At 46.5% G+C, this 19,077-nt stretch overlaps 1 protein-coding gene across 14 annotated transcripts in view; it reads left to right on the plus strand.

Annotated features, from left to right (window-relative positions):
* Positions 1-19,077, plus strand: part of LOC139227881 (zona pellucida sperm-binding protein 3 receptor-like) — a 265,290-nt gene that overhangs the window by 209,998 nt on the left and 36,215 nt on the right. For all 14 annotated transcript variants that reach the window (XM_070858981.1, XM_070858986.1, XM_070858982.1 and 11 more), the window contains one exon: positions 4,712-4,894. In XM_070858981.1, the coding sequence (XP_070715082.1) occupies positions 4,712-4,894 (183 nt within the window). The remainder of the gene's footprint in view (positions 1-4,711; positions 4,895-19,077) is intronic.

Genomic DNA, 19,077 nt, shown 5'->3' on the forward strand with positions numbered 1-19,077 from the left:
AATGCATTTCAAGAATTCCGCATCCTCTATACCCTTCACACTATATTTGTCCCAATCAATATTTGGATAGTTAAAATCCCCTACTATTACTATCCCAAGGTTTTTGGACTTCACAACAATTTGCCTACATATTTGCTCCTGTATCTCCCTCCCACTGTTTGGGGGTCTATAATACATGCCCAGCAGTGTGATCACCCCTTTTTTATTTTTCAATTCGACCCATATGGCCTCATTTGATGATCTCTCTAACATATCATCCCTCCTCACTGCTGTAATTGTTTCTTTAATCAGTACCGCGACAACGCCCCCCTCCTTTTTATGCCCCTCTCTATCTTGCCATAAATCCTATAACCAAGAATAGTGATCTGCCAAACCTGCCCCTCTTTCAGTCATGTTTCTGTAATGGCTATAATGTCATACTCCCAAGTGTCTACCTGTGCTCTTAGCTCATCCGCCTTATTCGCTATACTCCTTGCATTAAAATATATAACATTTAGCACAGGAAGATCTACTTGCTTACTACTTACTAAGCCTTGTTTTCTCTAACAGATTCACTTTCTAGATTCTTGCTTTCCAATTTCTGCTTTACTTCCTTTCCTCTTGAATTTCTTCTCAGCTTCCTATTCCTCCTGCCAAGCTAGTTTAAACTCTCCCCAACTGCACTAGCAAATCTCCCCGTGAGGATATTGGTCCCGGCGCTGTGGAGGTGCAACCCGTCTGGTTTGTACAGGTCCCATCTCCCCCAGAAGTGGTCCCAATGCCTCAAGAATTTAAAGCCTCCCTCCTGGACCAATTTTCCAGCCACGTGTTCATTCTATCCTTCTATTCTTGTACTTATTAGCACGTGGCACCGGTAGTAACCCGGAGATTACTACCTTTGAGGTCCTACCCTTTAATTTTTTTCCTAGCTCCCTGAATTCTGCCTATAGGACCTCATCTCCCTTTTTACCTAGGCCGTTGGTCCCGATATGGACCACGACCCTCAGCGCACCCCTACTCCCCCGAGAATGCCCTGTGTCCGCTCTGTGACGTCCTTGACCCTGGCACCAGGGAGGCACAAAACCATTCGGGAGTCACGTCCAGGGCCGCAGAAACGCCTGTCTGTTCCCATAACTATAGAATCCCCTATCACTAGAGCTCCTTCATTCTTCGTCCCTCCTCCCTGTGCAGCTGAGCCACCCGTGGTGCCTTGGAATTGGTTCTGGCGGCACTCCCCAGAGGCACCATCATCCGTACCGATACTCAAAAGTGAATATGGGTTTGAAAGCGAGATGAGCTCACGGGGGGGACTCCTGCACTATCTGCCTAGCATTCTTACTACGTCTGGTGGTCACTCACTTCCCCTCTACCTACACGCCTTTAAGCTGCGGGGTGATCACCTCCTGAAACGTGCTATCCACGTAGCTCTCAGCCTCGCGGATGCACCATATTGACTCCACCCGCTGCTCCAGCTCCGAAATGCGGAGCTCGAGTAGTTGAAGCTGGAGACACCTCCTGCACACATGGTTGTCGAGGCTGCATGAAGCGTCCAAGACTTCCCACATGCCGCAGGATGTGCACTCCACAGGACTGAGTTGCCCTGCCATCCCTCTAGTTAGACTTATCTAGTTTAAAATGTAATTAAAAAGAAATAGAGAAAAGAGAGGTACTTGCCAACACGCCTCGCCGACCTCTGCGGCCCCCCGGACACGCCGGCCTCCACCGGAACTCGGCCTTCGCCGCAACTCTGAGATTGCCTTTCTCTTTAAGGGAGGGAAGGAACCTCCGAACGTGGCAGCGCTGCACACCTACCACCCGCCTGCGTCCTTTAGCGCTCCAGGAAGGAAGTGGAGTGCTAAATCACGCGCTTGATTTAGCGCTCCACTTCCTTCCTGGAGCACTAACACCGAATTTACAGAAAGCTGAAAAACATTAGTGCCTGCCGCTAATTTTTCCAGCTTTCAAAAGTTAATGCCCCAAATTGGGCGCTGGCAAATTTCTCCCGCTGGGAGTTACAAGTCCTAGAAATTCGCAGATTTACTGCACGCCATTAAGGCCACTTTCGGGACATAAAATGGCGGCTGCCTCACTTCCACTTACCTGCAACATGAAACTCGGTGGCCGCCATTTCTATGTTTCTATGCCATTTAGGACCGAGATGAGGAGAAACTTCTTCACCCAGAGAGTGGTGAACCTGTGGAATTCTCTACCACAGAAAGTAGTTGAGGCCAATTCACTAAATATATTCAAAAGGGAGTTAGATGAAGTCCTTACTACTCGGGGGATCAAGGGTTATGGCGAGAAAGCAGGAAGGGGGTACTGAAGTTTCATGTTCAGCCATGAACTCATTGAATGGCGGTGCAGGCTAGAGGGGCTGAATGGCCTGCTCCTGCACCTATTTTCTAAGCACCATAGCGCTGCCGTTGACAGTGCTCGCCCATGAAATTTAAACCAGCAGAGCGGGACGTCAGTCAACATGCCATGCAACCTTGACGCCGCGTCTGCAAACTTCGACCTTTTTGCTGAGTTTACTGCCAGGTTCTAAGCACACTCAGAAAAATGTGCATGAAGCAGCCGTACAGAGGCGCTGTCTGTGCTCCTTAAAGCGACACACATATCTTTCAGGTAAGTTTGGATTTACGCTTCTGGATTGCTTTTTTTTCTATTTTATTGAAGTAGTGGCTTGGTGCAATACATGTTAAAAGTTTTAAATTGTGCAGGGAATGCTTGTGGATGCTTGCAAGGCTTTGGATGGTCAACAAGGCTAAAATAAAAGCCACCGCAAAGCTAACTTTCTAATCCAGCTTAATACATTTATCCATCCAATATGACAGCAAGCAACCAACTAATCACCCTTGTGCATTCCATTAGTGACTGTCTTGTGTGCGCCTCTGCCTAACCTAGTGATGTCACACAGTGCTACCCCCAGTGGCTGCAGCATGGTTGGTGCAAGGCTGCTGACTTTCAGCGGGGGACACTGCAGTTGGCCTTGCAGTGCGTTCTCGAGGGCTGGTGGCTGGAAGTGTCAGATCATGTGATCCTCCTCCTGCTCCCCGTCCTCCTTCCTCTCTCCTCCTCTCCTCCTTCCACACTCCTTCCTTGTCCCTCTTTCCTCCTCCTTTCTTCAAATGATGGTAGCATGAGGGAAGGGCAGGAAAGCAAGATGTGCTGTCTTACACCATGCGCACCTTGTAAATCAGAAGCTATTGTGGAATGGCCGACCATGGCCAAGGACTCAGCCATTCCCCTGCCAAGAATGGCGAGCGTCAACTCCTCCAATATGGTGAGGCAAAGCTAGGAATGGTAGGTGTTTGGGACAAATTGTTGGTAGGTGCTTGAGTTGGGAGGGCGGTGGGGGGGTGGGTACAGTCATGCATTGAGCAGTGTGCGAGGCTAGATGTACAGTTGGTAGGAAACGGCTTTTGAAGATGAATTCACTGACCCTGACCTTCGGTCATGAAGTTTCTTTGGGCACAGGAGACCGGTTGTGGAGGTGACACTGCTGGCAGTAATGGCTCTGGTGATCTGGTCCCACTGGATGGCCTCCTGGCCTCTGTGGGTAGAGGACCTCTCTTGCAGTGTTCCTCTCCTGCAGAAAGCTGGAGTGCTGCATGCAAATCCCTGGATGCCCCTTCCCTGGCTTGTTGAACCATTTGTGGTAGTGCTGAAGCACTTTTACCATTTAGTTAGGTGCTGAAGTCAATTCTGCCTTAACAGCTGAAGACTGTAATTTGGGAATTATTTTCATTGTTTTTTTTTACAGAAGGCAGTTGAGTTCTGAGGGCTAAAAGCTGACTATTTTTAAATGATTTTTGTTTTTTCATTTTGGAAGGCAGTGCCCCTTTAAGGGACCAACACTGCTTTCTGAAATTTCAGCATTGCTTTAAGACAATGCAGTTCTTGTTTCAGGGACACGAAATTGGGCCTCCTGTTGAGAGTAGTGTCGGAAAACCAGATTTGCTTGTAGGTTTAGCGCTGCACTAATTTAAATTAGCAGGCAACACCAAAATAATTGCTTACTCAATGATTTTGAGTCAACAGCAGTCCACGGTGGCACTGGTAGGTTTCCGGCCTACTGCAGTTTCTAGGCCCCAGAGTTCTCTACTCTCGTTATTATCCTTGGTATAATAGGTGTCCCATTGGGTGTCCCATTGCACATGTGCTACTTGTAGAAGGACCAGGAAGAACTTTTGGATGACAAAATTAATGCAAAAGAAAATTCAGCCCTAATTTTTAAGGAAAGGCAAATTAGGGATCTGCGGAAGGTCTCGCACACTGAAAAGTTTGAAAGTCGCTCCTCTAAGCAAACAGTGTTTAGTGTATCCTACAATCAATCAGCCCGTCCCATCAGTATTTACATATGGTTCATAATTCTTTATTCATTATACTTTCTATAGAATCGTGGAAAATCGTCGAATTAGCAACCAATTGTGATTTTTGCTGATGATTATTATCTGTATTCTGCTGGTTGATGATTTCAATACCTCAACCATTTTTATGGAATATGTCCAGGTCGCTGTGGAAAATACATTCTGATAGAATGAGGAGAGCAAGATGTTTGAAGTTAAAGCCAGGGTGATTTCATTCAATTTGTTGGTAACACATGTTCTTCGAAATGTTTTTACACTGACTGAAAAAAATAAAGTGGAATAATCTTCCATTCTAATGTAACAACATCCTTGCTAAGTACAACCAGTTACCCAGTGAAAACTGACTTATTCCTCTCTTGCAGTTGTTTGTCCTCGACACGAGAATATTGCCAATGGTAGAATAACGTCACAATGGAAAAATCCTTACAACTATGGAGACTGGATCTATTTCACGTGCAACTTTGGTTTTATACCGGTTGGTGTTCAAAGCCGTCGATGTGGAGAAGGTGGCAAATTTGTGCCGTCTCCACCAAGCTGTGAAAGAGGTAAGGAACCACGACTTAAACCTAATGACAATGAAAAGATAAAGCTGTAACAATTTTACACCATGGACCTGAACTTCCTGGGGATCCACTCTGTCGGCACAAGTGGGACAGAGCGATCCTCCCATCTCAATCCCAGTGACAGAGGCATCTGTACTGCTGGAGTGGGCTACCTGTGGCTGCAAGGGCACATCTGCAAAGCCCATCCCTAACCCTCAGCTGAATGTCAGTGTGGAGAGGAAGCCTGAAATAAAATTATCCTCTTCACATCTGCTCCCAGTGGAGCAAGTGGGTCTGTTGGGATCCTCCAGGATCAAGCCAGCTTCGAGCAAGCTGCCATGCGACTGAGATAGTTCTGTTAATTCTTGGGGACAGTAAGCTGACGGTGGGGAGGGAAATTGAGTGTTGCACATTTCAGAGGCATTGCACAATGAATTTAATAGTGCGAGCAGAATTTTGGTGGGTGCAGCAGAATTCAGTTTCTATTTCCAGTTCATTCGGAGAGGTAAAAACCACAGAGACATCTTGCGCCTGAAATAGACAATTGGATGTAAATGATGTTTTAGAGTGAGAGAGATGGCCTCAGTTTAGCCTCCACGTCTATTTCCTCTCCTAATGCTGGTCGCAGGCCAGGCAATAATTGTGCTAAAAAAACTGGTGTTCTCATTTGCTAGGCTGTATCTGATACCCAAAAATGCTTAAAAAAACAGCCACCAACTTAGGGAGAAGAAATCTGGGAAAATTCCTCTCCGACCCATCCAGGTGATCGAAACTAGTCCACGAGATCACCCTGGCCACATTCAATTCCTTGCAGTACTTGCCATTAATACTGCGTCGGCGAACAAAAGCTCATCCAGTCTAATCCCAATTACCAGCTCTCGGTCTGTAACACTGCAGGTTATGGCACTTTAAGTGCCCATCCAACCATCTCTTAAAAGTGGTGAGGGTTTCTGCACCCACCACTCTTCCAGGCAGCGAGTTCCAGATCCCCACAACCCTCTGCATAAGGAAGCACACCCCTCAAATCCCCTCTAAGCCTTCTACCATCCACCTTAAAACTATGCCCCCTCATAATAGACCCCTCCACCAATAGAAATAGGCTCTTACTATCCACTATGTCCAGGCCCCTCCAATATTTTGTACACCTCAATGAGGTCTCCTCTCAATCTCTTCTCTTCCAATGAGAACAAACCCAGCCCATCCAACCTGTCCTCATAACTAAGATTCTCCATTCCAGGCAGCATCCTAGTAAATCTCCTCTGCACCCTCTCTAGTGCAATCACATCCTTCCTATAATACGGTGACCAGAACTGCACACAGTACTCCAGCTGTGGCCTAACCAAAGTATTATACAATTTAAGCATAACCTCCATGCTCTTGTATTCAATGCCTCGGCCAATAAAGGCATGCATTCCGTATGCCTTCTTAACCATGTTATCCACCTGGCCTGCTACTTTCAGGGATCTGTGGACAAGCACTCCAGGGTCCCTTTGTTCTTCTACACTATTAAGTGGCCTACCACTTAATTAGCCCTCCCAAAGTGCATCACCTCACACACTTCTCTGAATTAAATTCCATTTGCCATTGCTCTGCCCACCTGACCAGTAGATTGATATCCTCCTGCAGCCCATGACTTTCTTCTTCATTATCAACCACACAGCCAATTTTAGTCTCGTCTGTAAACTTCTTAATCGTGCTCCCTATATTCAAATCTAAATCGGTGATACATACCACAAAAAGCAAGGGACCCAGCACTGAGCCCTGCGGAATCCCACTGGGAACATCCTTCCAGTCACAAAAACATCCATCAGCCATTACCCTTTGCTTCCTACCTCCAAGCCAATTTTGGATCCAACTTGCCACTTTGCCCTGGATCCCATGGGCTTTAATCTTCTTGACCAGTCTACCATGTGGGACCTTATCAAAAGCTTTGCTAAAGTTCATATATACTACATCGTACGCACTACCCTCATCGACCCTCTTGGTTACCTCCTCAAAAAATTCACACAGGTTAGTCAAACACGATCTTCCTTTAACAAATCCGTGCTGCCTGTCCCTAATTAATCCTTGCCTTTCCAAATGTAGATTTATCCTGTCTTTCAGGATTTTTTCCAATAATTTCCCCACCACTGAGGTTAGGTTGACAGGCCTGTAATTACTCGGCTTATCCCTTTCTCCTTTCTGAAACAAGGGTACTACATTAGCAGTCCTGCAATCCTCCGGCACCATGCCCATATCCAAAGAGGACTGGAAAATGATGGTCAAGGCCTCTGCTATTTACTCTCTTACTTCGCTCAACAGCCTGGGAGCTGCATTTCATCCAGACCTGGGGACTTATCTGCTTTCAAAGCTGCTAAAGCCCTTAATACTTCTCCTCTCACTATATTTATTTCATCCATAATATCACACTCTTCCTCAATAGCAGTATCTGCATTGCCCCGTTCCTTTGTGAAAACACATGCAAAGTATTCGTTAAGAACCTTATCAACATTATTTGCCTCCACACAAAGATTACCCTCATGGTCTCTAATAGGCCCTACCCTTTCTTTAGTTACCCTTTTACTCTTCTTATATTTATAGAACATCTTAAGGTTTTCCTTAATTTTACTAGCCAAGAATTTCTCATGCTCTCTCTTAGCATTCCTAATATCCTTTTTAATTTTGCCTCTTAACTTTCTATATCACGCTAAAGATTCTATCGTATTTAGCCGTTGGTATATGACATAAGCTTCCCTTTTTTTCTTTATCCTCCCCTGTAAGTCCCAACCTTTTTCTTTAAGGGCACATGTTTGGCCATCGCCTTCCGGATCACCTCCTTGAATGCCTTCCACTGTTCCGACACTGATTTACCCACAGGTAGCTGTTTCCAGTCCACTATGGTCAAATCACTCCTTAACTTAGCAAAATTAGCTTTTCCCCAATTTGGGACTTTTGTTCCAGGCCTATCCTTATCCTTATCCATAACCAACTTGAATCTGACTGAATTATGGTCACTAGCACCCAAGTGCTCTCCCACTAATACCCCTTCAACCTGTCCAGCTACATTCCCCAAAACTAAATCCAAGACCGCCCCCTCTCATGTTGGGCTAACTACATACTGATTAAAACATTTTTTTGAATGCATTTCAAGAATTCCGCATCCTCTATACCCTTCACACTATATTTGTCCCAATCAATATTTGGATAGTTAAAATCCCCTACTATTACTATCCCAAGGTTTTTGGACTTCACAACAATTTGCCTACATATTTGCTCCTGTATCTCCCTCCCACTGTTTGGGGGTCTATAATACATGCCCAGCAGTGTGATCGCCCCTTTTTTATTTTTCAATTCGACCCATATGGCCTCATTTGATGATCCCTCTAACATATCATCCCTCCTCACTGCTGTAATTGTTTCTTTAATCAGTACCGCGACAACGCCCCCCTCCTTTTTATGCCCCTCTCTATCTTGTCATAAATCCTATAACCAAGAATAGTGATCTGCCAAACCTGCCCCTCTTTCAGTCATGTTTCTGTAATGGCTATAATGTCATACTCCCAAGTGTCTACCTGTGCTCTTAGCTTATCCGCCTTATTCGCTATACTCCTTGCATTAAAATATATAACATTTAGCACAGGAAGATCTACTTGCTTACTACTTACTAAGCCTTGTTTTCTCTAACAGATTCACTTTCTAGATTCTTGCTTTCCAATTTCTGCTTTACTTCCTTTCCTCTTGAATTTCTTCTCAGCTTCCTATCCCCCTGCCAAGCTAGTTTAAACTCTCCCCAACTGCACTAGCAAAACTCCCCGTGAGGATATTGGTCCCGGCGCTGTGGAGGTGCAAGCCGTCTGGTTTGTACAGGTCCCATCTCCCCCAGAAGTGGTCCCAATGCCTCAAGAATTTAAAGCCTCCCTCCTGGACCAATTTTCCAGCCACGTGTTCATTCTATCCTTCTATTCTTGTACTTATTAGCACGTGGCACCGGTAGTAACCCGGAGATTACTACCTTTGAGGTCCTACCCTTTAATTTTTTTCCTAGCTCCCTGAATTCTGCCTGTAGGACCTCATCTCCCTTTTTACCTAGGCCGTTGGTCCCGATATGGACCACGACCCTCAGCGCACCCCTACTCCCCCGAGAATGCCCTGTGTCCGCTCTGTGACGTCCTTGACCCTGGCACCAGGGAGGCACAAAACCATTCGGGAGTCACGTCCAGGGCCGCAGAAACGCCTGTCTGTTCCCATAACTATAGAATCCCCTATCACTAGAGCTCCTTCATTCTTCGTCCCTCCTCCCTGTGCAGCTGAGCCACCCGTGGTGCCTTGGAATTGGTTCTGGCGGCACTCCCCAGAGGCACCATCATCCGTACCGATACTCAAAAGTGAATATGGGTTTGAAAGCGAGATGAGCTCACGGGGGGGACTCCTGCACTACCTGCCTAGCATTCTTACTACGTCTGGTGGTCACTCACTTCCCCTCTACCTACACGCCTTTAAGCTGCGGGGTGATCACCTCCTGAAACGTGCTATCCACGTAGCTCTCAGCCTCGCGGATGCACCATATTGACTCCACCCGCTGTTCCAGCTCCAAAATGCGGAGCTCGAGTAGTTGAAGCTGGAGACACCTCCTGCACACATGGTTGTCGAGGCTGCATGAAGCGTCCAAGACTTCCCACATGCCGCAGGATGTGCACTCCACAGGACTGAGCTGCCCTGCCATCCCTCTAGTTAGACTTATCTAGTTTAAAATGTAATTAAAAAGAAATAGAGAAAAGAGAGGTACTTGCCAACACGCCTCGCCGGCCTCTGCGGCCCCCCGGACACGCCGGCCTCCCCCGGAACTCTGCCTCCCCCGGAACTCTGAGATTGCCTTTCTCTTTAAGGGAGGGAAGGAACCTCCGAACGTGGCAGCGCTGCACACCTACCACCCGCCTGCGTCCTTTAGCGCTCCAGGAAGGAAGTGGAGTGCTAAATCACGCGCTTGATTTAGCATTCCACTTCCTTCCTGGAGCACTAACACCGAATTTACAGAAAGCTGAAAAACATTAGTGCCTGCCGCTAATTTTTCCAGCTTTCAAAAGTTAATGCCCCAAATTGGGCGCTGGCAAATTTCTCCCGCTGGGAGTTACAAGTCCTAGAAATTCGCAGATTTACTGCACGCCATTAAGGCCACTTTCGGGACATAAAATGGCGGCTGCCTCACTTCCACTTACCTGCAACATGAAACTCGGCGGCCGCCATTTTGGTAAGCACCATAGCGCTGCCGTTGACAGTGCTCGCCCATGAAATTTAAACCAGCAGAGCGGGACGTCAGTCAACATGCCATGCAGCCTTGACGCCGCGTCTGCAAACTTCGACCTTTTTGCTGAGTTTACTGCCAGGTTCTAAGCACACTCAGAAAAATGTGCATGAAGCAGCCGTACAGAGGGGTTATCTGTGCTCCTTAAAGCGGCACACATATCCTTCAGGTAAGTTTGGATTTACGCTTCTGGATTGCTTTTTTTTCTATTTTATTGAAGTAGTGGCTTGGTGCAATACATGTTAAAAGTTTTAAATTGTGCAGGGAATACTTGTGGATGCTTGTAAGGCTTTAGATGGTCAACAAGGCTAAAATAAAAGCCACCGCAAAGCTAACTTTCTAATTCAGTTTTATACATTTATCCATCCAATATGACAGCAAGCAACCAACTAATCACCCTTGTGCATTCCACTAGTGACTGTCTTGTGTGCACCTTTGCCTATCCTAGTAATGTCACGCAGTGCTACCCCAGTGGCTGCAGCATGGTTGGTGGAAGGCTGCTGACTTTCAGCAGGGGACACTGCAGTTGGCCTTCCTCCTGCTCCCCGTCCTCCTTCCTCTCTCCTCCTCTCCTCCTTCCACCCTTCTCTCATGTCCCTCTTTCCTCCTCCTTCAAATGAGGACGGCATGAGCCGAGAGCAAGAAAGCAAGATGTGCCGTCTTACACCATGCGGACCTTGTAGATCAGAAGCTATTGTAGGATGACCGCCGCTGGCCTAGGACTCAGCCATTCCCCTGCCAAGAATGGCGAGCATCAACTCCTCCAATACGGTGAGGCGAAGCGAGGAATGGCAAGTGTTTGGGACAGATTGTTGGTAGGTGCGTGATTTGGGAGGGGTTGGGTCATGCATTGAGCAGTGTGTGAGGCTAGTTGTACAGTTGGTAGGAAACGGCTTTTGAAGATGAATTCACTGACCCTGACCACTCAACTTCGGTCATGAAGCTTCTTTGGGCACAGGAGACAGGTCGTGGAGGTGACACTGCTGGCAGTAATGGCCCTAGTGATCTGGTCCCACTGGATGGCCTCCTGACCTCTGTGGGTAGAGGACCTTTCTTGCAGTGTTGACCCCCTACAGAAAGCTGGAGTGCTGCATGCAAAACCCTGAATGCCCCTTCCTTGGCTTGTTGAACCATTTGTTGTCGTGCTGAAGCACTTTTACCACTTATTTAGTTGCAGAAGGCAATTCGGCTTTAACAGCTGAAGACTGCAATTCGGGAATTATTTTTATTGCATGTAGGTTTCGCGCCACACTAATTTAAGTTAGCAGGCAACACCAAAATAATTGCCTGCTCAATGAATATGTCCAGGTCTCTGTGGAAAAGACATTCTGATAGAATGAGGAGAGCAAGATGTTTGACGTTAAAGCCAGGGTGATTTCATTCAATTTGTTGGTAACACACGTTCTTCAAAATGTTTTTACATTAACTCTGGAAAAAAAATAAAGTGGAATAATCTTCTATTCTAATGTAACAACATCCTTCCTAAGTACAACCAGTTACCCAGTGAAAACTGACTTATTCCTCTCTTGCAGCTGTTTGTGCTCAACCCGCGATTATTGCCAATGGTGTAATAACGTCAATATATACCGATCGTGCCATATATGGATAGCGCAGGATAGCGCAGATGAATACGTGGCTTGAGCAGTGGTGCAGCAGGGAGGGATTCAAATTCCTGGGGCATTGGGACCGGTTCTGGGGGAGGTGGGACCAGTACAAACCGGACGGTCTGCACCTGGGCAGGACTGGAACCAATGTCCTAGGGGGAGTGTTTGCTAGTGCTGTTGGGGAGGATTTAAACTAATATGGCAGGGGGATGGGAACCAATGCAGGGAGACAGAGGGAAACAAAAAGGAGCCAAAAGCAAAAGACAGAAAGGAGATGAGGAAAAGTGGAGGGCAGAGAAACCCAAGGCAAAGAACAAAAAGGGCCACTGTACAGCAAAATTCTAAAAGGACAAAGGGTGTTAATAAAACAAGCCTGAAGGCTTTGTGTCTTAATGCAAGGAGTATCCGCAATAAGGTGGATGAATTAATTGTGCAAATAGATGTTAACAAATATGATGTGATTGGGATTACGGAGACGTGGCTCCAGGATGATCAGGGGTGGGAACTCAACATTCAGGGGTATTCAACATTCAGGAAGGATAGAATAAAAGGAAAAGGAGGTGGGGTAGCATTGCTGGTTAAAGAGGAGATTAATGCAATAGTTAGGAAAGACATTAGCTTGGATGATGTGGAATCTATATGGGTAGAGCTGCAGAACACCAAAGGGCAAAAAACGTTAGTAGGAGTTGTGTACAGACCTCCAAACAGTAATAGGGATGTTGGGGAGGGCATCAAACAGGAAATTAGGGGTGCATGCAATAAAGGTGTAGCAGTTATAATGGGTGACTTTAATATGCACATAGATTGGGCTAGCCAAACTGGAAGCAATACGGTGGAGGAGGATTTCCTGGAGTGCATAAGGGATGGTTTTCTAGACCAATATGTTGAGGAACCAACTAGGGGGGAGGCCATCTTAGACTGGGTGTTGTGTAATGAGAGAGGATTAATTAGCAATCTCATTGTGCGAGGCCCCTTGGGGAAGAGTGACCATAATATGGTGGAATTCTGCATTAGGATGGAGAATGAAACAGTAATTTCAGAGACCATGGTCCAGAACTTAAAGAAGGGTAACTTTGAAGGTATGAGGCGTGAATTGGCTAGGATAGATTGGCGAATGATACTTAGGGGGTTGACTGTGGATGGGCAATGGCAGACATTTAGAGACCGCATGGATGAAGTACAACAATTGTACATTCCTGTCTGGCGTAAAAATAAAAAGGGGAAGGTGGCTCAACCGTGGCTATCTAGGGAAATCAGGGATAGTATTAAAGCCAAGGAAGTGGCATACAAATTGGCCAGAAATAGCAGCGAACCTGGGGACTGGGAGAAATTTAGAACTCAGCAGAGGAGGACAAAGGGTTTGATTAGGACAGGGAAAATGGAGTACGAGAAGAAGCTTGCAGGGAACATTAAGGCGGATTGCAAAAGTTTCTATAGGTATGTAAAGAGAAAAAGGTTGGTGAAGACAAACGTAGGTCCCCTGCAGTCAGAATCAGGGGAAGTCATAACGGGGAACAAAGAAATGGCGGATCAATTGAACAAGTACTTTGGTTCGGTATTCACTAAGGAGGATACAAACAACCTTCCGGATATAAAAGGGGTCAGAGGGTCTAGTAAGGAAGAGAAACTGAGGGAAATCTTTATTAGTCGGGAAATTGTGTTGGGGAAATTGATGGGATTGAAGGCCGATAAATCCCCAGGGCCTGATGGACTGCATCCTAGAGTACTTAAGGAGGTGGCCTTGGAAATAGCGGATGCATTGACAGTCATTTTCCAACATTCCATTGACTCTGGATCAGTTCCTATGGAGTGGAGGGTAGCCAATGTAACCCCACTTTTTAAAAAAGGAGGGAGAGAGAAAACAGGGAATTATAGACCGGTCAGCCTGACCTCAGTAGTGGGTAAAGTGATGGAATCAATTATTAAGGATGTCATAGCAGTGCATCTGGAAAATGGTGACATGATAGGTCCAAGTCAGCATGGATTTGTGAAAGGGAAATCATGCTTGACAAATCTTCTGGAATTTTTTGAGGATGTTTCCAGTAAAGTGGACAAGGGAGAACCAGTTGATGTGGTATATTTGGACTTTCAGAAGGCTTTCGACAAGGTCCCACACAAGAGATTAATGTGCAAAGTTAAAGCACATGGGATTGGGGGTAGTGTGCTGACGTGGATTGAGAACTGGTTGTCAGACAGGAAGCAAAGAGTAGGAGTAAACGGGTACTTTTCAGAATGGCAGGCAGTGACTAGTGGAGTGCCGCAAGGTTCTGTGCTGGGGCCCCAGCTGTTTACATTGTACATTAATGATTTAGACGAGGGGATTAAATGCAGTATCTCCAAATTTGCGGATGATACTAAGTTGGGTGGCAGTGTGAGCTGCGAGGAGGATGCTATTAGGCTGCAGAGTGACTTGGATAGGTTAGGTGAGTGGGCAAATGCATGGCAGATGAAGTATAATGTGGATAAATGTGAGGTTATCCACTTTGGTGGTAAAAACAGAGAGACAGACTATTATCTGAATGGTGACAGATTAGGAAAAGGGAAGGTGCAACGAGACCTGGGTGTCATGGTACATCAGTCATTGAAGGTTGGCATGCAGGTACAGCAGGCGGTTAAGAAAGCAAATGGCATGTTGGCCTTCATAGCGAGGGGATTTGAATACAGGGGCAGGGAGGTGTTGCTACAGTTGTACAGGGCCTTGGTGAGGCCACACCTGGAGTATTGTGTACAGTTTTGGTCTCCTAACTTGAGGAAGGACATTCTTGCTATTGAGGGAGTGCAGCGAAGGTTCACCAGACTGATTCCCGGGATGGCGGGACTGACCTATCAAGAAAGATTGGATCAATTGGGATTGTATTCACTGGAGTTCAGAAGAATGAGAGGGGACCTCATAGAAACGTTTAAAATTCTGACGGGTTTAGACAGGTTAGATGCAGAAAGAATGTTCCCAATGTTGGGGAAGTCCAGAACCAGGGGTCACAGTCTGAGGATAAGGGGTAAGCCATTTAGGACCGAGATGAGGAGAAACTTCTTCACCCAGAGAGTGGTGAACCTGTGGAATTCTCTACCACAGAAAGTAGTTGAGGCCAATTCACTAAATATATTCAAAAGGGAGTTAGATGAAGTCCTTACTACTCGGGGGATCAAGGGCTATGGCGAGAAAGCAGGAAGGGGGTACTGAAGTTTCATGTTCAGCCATGAACTCATTGAATGGCGGTGCAGGCTAGAAGGGCTGAATGGCCTGCTCCTGCACCTATTTTCTATGTTTCTATGTTTCTATGTTTCTATGGACACGATGATTATCACTATGGAGACGAGATCGAGTACAGGTGCAACACAGGTTTTGTACTGGATGGTGCTCATCGCATTCGATGTGGAGAAGGTGGCAAATTTGTGCCATCTCCACCAAGCTGCTAAACCTAATGACAGAATGAAAAGATAAAGCTATAACAATTGTACACCATGGACCTGAACTTCCTGGTGGTCCACTCTGCCGGCACAAGTGGGACAGAGCAGTCCTCCCATCTCAATCCCAGCGACAGAGGCATCTGTACGGCTGGAGTGGGCTGCCTGTGGCTACAACGGCACATCTGCAAAGCCCGTCCCTAACCCTCAGCCGAATGTCAGCGTGGAGAGGAAGCCCAAATTAAAATTATCCTCTTCACATCTGCTCCCAGTGGAGCAAGTGGGTCTGTTGGGATCCTCCAGGATCAAGCCAGCCTTTAGTAAGCTGCCTTGTGACTGATAATAGTCGTGCTACTTCTTGGGGACAATAAGCTGACAGTGGGGAGGGAAATTGAGTGTTGCATATTTTACATTCATTGCGCAATGAATTTTGGTGGGTGCAGTAGAATTCCGTTTCTATTTCCAGTTCATTCGGAGAGGTAAAATCCAGAGCCACCTTGCGCCTGAAATAGACTCTTGGATGTAAATGATGTTTAAGAGTGCGAGAGATGGCCTCAGTTTGGCCTCCATGTCTATTTCCTCTCCTAATGCTGGTCGCAGGTCAGGCGATTATTGTGCTTAAAAAAAAAAACTGGTGTTCTTAGTTGCTAGGCTGTATCTGATACGCAAAAATGCTTAAAAAGACAGCTTTCAACTCAGGTTTTGACTTGACTTCTGAGCAGTAAGGAGAACAAAATGTAAACGTTTATTGTTGTGAGAAAGCAGAACTTCGTCCAGGAGCTTTTTGGTAGATCAATGCTTAGAACTTGGCCTGCTTAGCACCTCCAGTTATCGCCTCCGGGGGGCAGTACCAGAGCGCTAACGACTTACCGGCCGGGCTCAGCGAGATGAATCACTCCCGCTAACTTGGGCAAGAGGATTGCTGCGGCGTTAACACCTTGCGCCATGATCTGTGCCTGGATCGTGACGTCATCACCCTGCGCATTGCTCCGGTAGCACCCCAGACAAACTTTGGTTCCGTCCCCTTTGCACGTCTGCAAACTTCAACCTTTTTGCTGAGTTTACTGCCAGGTTCTAAGCACGCTCAGAGAAGCGTGCATATAGAAGCATAGAAAATAGGTGCAGGAGTAGGCCATTCGGCCCTTCGAGCCTGCACCGCCATTCAATAAGATCATGGCTGATCATTCCTTCAGTACCCCTTTCCTGCTTTCTCTCCATACCCCTTGATCCCCTTAACCGTAAGGGCCATATCTAACTCCCTCTTGAATATATCCAATGAACTGGCATCAACAACTCTCTGCGACAAGGAATTCCACAGGTCAACAACTCTCTGAGTGAAGAAGTTTCTCCTCATCTTAGTCAGTCCTAAAAGGCCTTCCCCTTATCGTAAGACTAAGTCCCCTGGTTCTAGACTTCCCCAACATCGAGAACATTCTTCCCGCATCTAACCTGTCCAGTTCTGTCAGAATCTTATATGTTTCTATGAGATCCCCTCTCATCCTTCTAAACGCCAGTGAATAAATGCCCAGTTGATCCAGTCTCTCCTCATATGACAGCCCAGCCATCCCTGGAATCAGTTTGGTGAACCTTCGCTGCACTCCCTCAATAGCAAGAACGTCCTTCCTCAGACTAGGAGACCAAAACTGAACGCAATATTCCAGGTGAGGGCTCACTAAGGCCTTGCACAACTGCAGTAAGACCTCCCTGCTCCTATATTCAAATCCCCTAGCTATGAAGGCCAACATACCATTTGCCTCTTTACCGCTAGCTGTATCTGCATGCCCACTTTCAGTGACTGATGAACCATGACACCCAGGTCACGTTGCACCTCCCCTTTTTCTAGTCTACCGCCATTCAGATAATATTCTGCCTTCGTGTTTTTGCTCCAAAAATGGATAACCTCACATTTATCCACATTATACTGCATCTGCCATGTATTTGCCCACTCACCTAACCTGTCCAAATCACCCTGCAGCCTCTTAGCGTCCTCCTCACAGCTCACACTACCATCCAGTTTAGTGTCATCCGCAAACTTGGAGATATTGTACTCTATTCCTTCATCCAAATCGTTAATGTATATTGTAAAGAGCTGGGGTCCCAGCACTGAGCCCTGCGGCACCCCACTAGTAACTGCCTGCCATTCTGAATAGGACCCGTTTATCCCGACTCTCTGCTTCCTGTCTGCCAACCAGTTCTCTATCCACGTCAGTACATTACCCCCAATACCATGCGTTTGATTTTGTACACCAATCTCTTGTGCAGGACCTTGTCAAAAGCCTTTTGAAGGTCCAAATACACCACATCCACTGGTTCTCCCTTGTCCACTCTACTAGTTACATCCTCAAAATAAATGTGGTGAATGGGTCATGCCTCTGACACCTTCGCTCCGGAAAAGTTTCCAATGCCTGGCTCAAAAAGGGAAGGAAATTTGTTGAGGCCTCATGTGCCCAGGTTCTTATAGACATGTGATAGCGTCGGATGTCATCCCAGTTCCAGCACATTTTGCCCAGCCAGCCCCTTCCAAGCAGTGTGGGGCGATTGCACGGGACAATCCAGAGTGGCAATTCGTGCACCGTGGCCTCGTAGGTGACCTTGACCATGGCGCTGCCCAGGACAGTGATGAGCTCTTTGGTGTACGTTCTCCGTTTCATGAAGCAGCCATACAGAGGCGCTGTCTGCGCTCCTTAAAGTGACACATGTATCTTTCAGGTATGTTTGGATTTACGCTTCTGAGTTGTTTTTTTTCTGTTATTGAAGTAGTGGCTTGGTGCAATGCATGTTAAAAGTTTTTAAATTGTGAAGGAAATGCTTGTGGATGCTTGCAAGGCTTCGGATGGTCAACAAGGCTAAAATAAAAGCCACCACAAAGCTAACTTTCTGATCCAGCTTTAAACATAGAAACATAGAAAATAGGTGCAGGAGTAGGCCATTCGGCCCTTTGAGCCTGCACTGCCATTCAATGAGTTCATGGCTGAACATGCAACTTCAGTACCCCATTCCTGCTTTCTTGCCATACCTCTTGATCCCCTAGTAGTAAGGACTACATCTAACTCCTTTTTGAATATATTTAGTGAATTGGCCTCAACAACTTTCTGTGGTAGAGAATTCCATAGGTTCACCACTCTCTGGGTGAAGAAGTTTCTCCTCATCTCGGTCCTAAATGGCTTACCTCTTATCCTTAGACTGTGACCCCTGGTTCTGGACTTCCCCAACATTAATAAGAACATAAGAACATAAGAACATGGAACAGGAGAAGGCCATCTAGCCCCTCGAGCCTGCTCCGCCGTTCAACAAGATCATGGCTGATCTGGTCGTGGACTCAGCTCCACTTACCCGCCCGCTCCCCATAACCCTTAATTCCCTTATTGGTTAAAAATCTATCTATCTGTGATTTGAAAATATTCAATGAGCTAGCCTCAACTGCTTACTTGGGCACAGAATTCCACAGATTCACAACCCTCTGGGAGAAGAAATTCCTTCTCAACTCGGTTTTAAATTGGCTCCCCCGTATTTTGAGGCTGTGCTCCCTAGTTCTAGTCTCCCCGACCAGTGGAAACAACCTCTCTGCCTCTATCCTGTCTATCCCCTTCATTATTTTAAATGTTTCGATAAGATCACCCCTCATCCTTCTGAACTCCAACGAGTAAAGACCCAGTCTACTCAATCTATCATCATTAGGTAACCCCCTCATCTCCGGAATCAGCCGAGTGAATCGTCTCTGTACCCTTTCCAAAGCTAGTATAATCCTTCCTCAAGTCAGCTGACCAAAAATGCATGCAGTACTCCAGGTGCGGCCTCACCAATACCCTGTACAGTTGCAGCAGACCTCCCTGCTTTTGTACTCCATCCCTCTCGCAATGAAGGCCAACATTCCATTCGCCTTCCTGATTACCTGC

The sequence above is a fragment of the Pristiophorus japonicus genome, chromosome 17 (assembly GCF_044704955.1).
Source record: "Pristiophorus japonicus isolate sPriJap1 chromosome 17, sPriJap1.hap1, whole genome shotgun sequence".
NCBI lineage: Eukaryota > Metazoa > Chordata > Chondrichthyes > Pristiophoridae > Pristiophorus > Pristiophorus japonicus.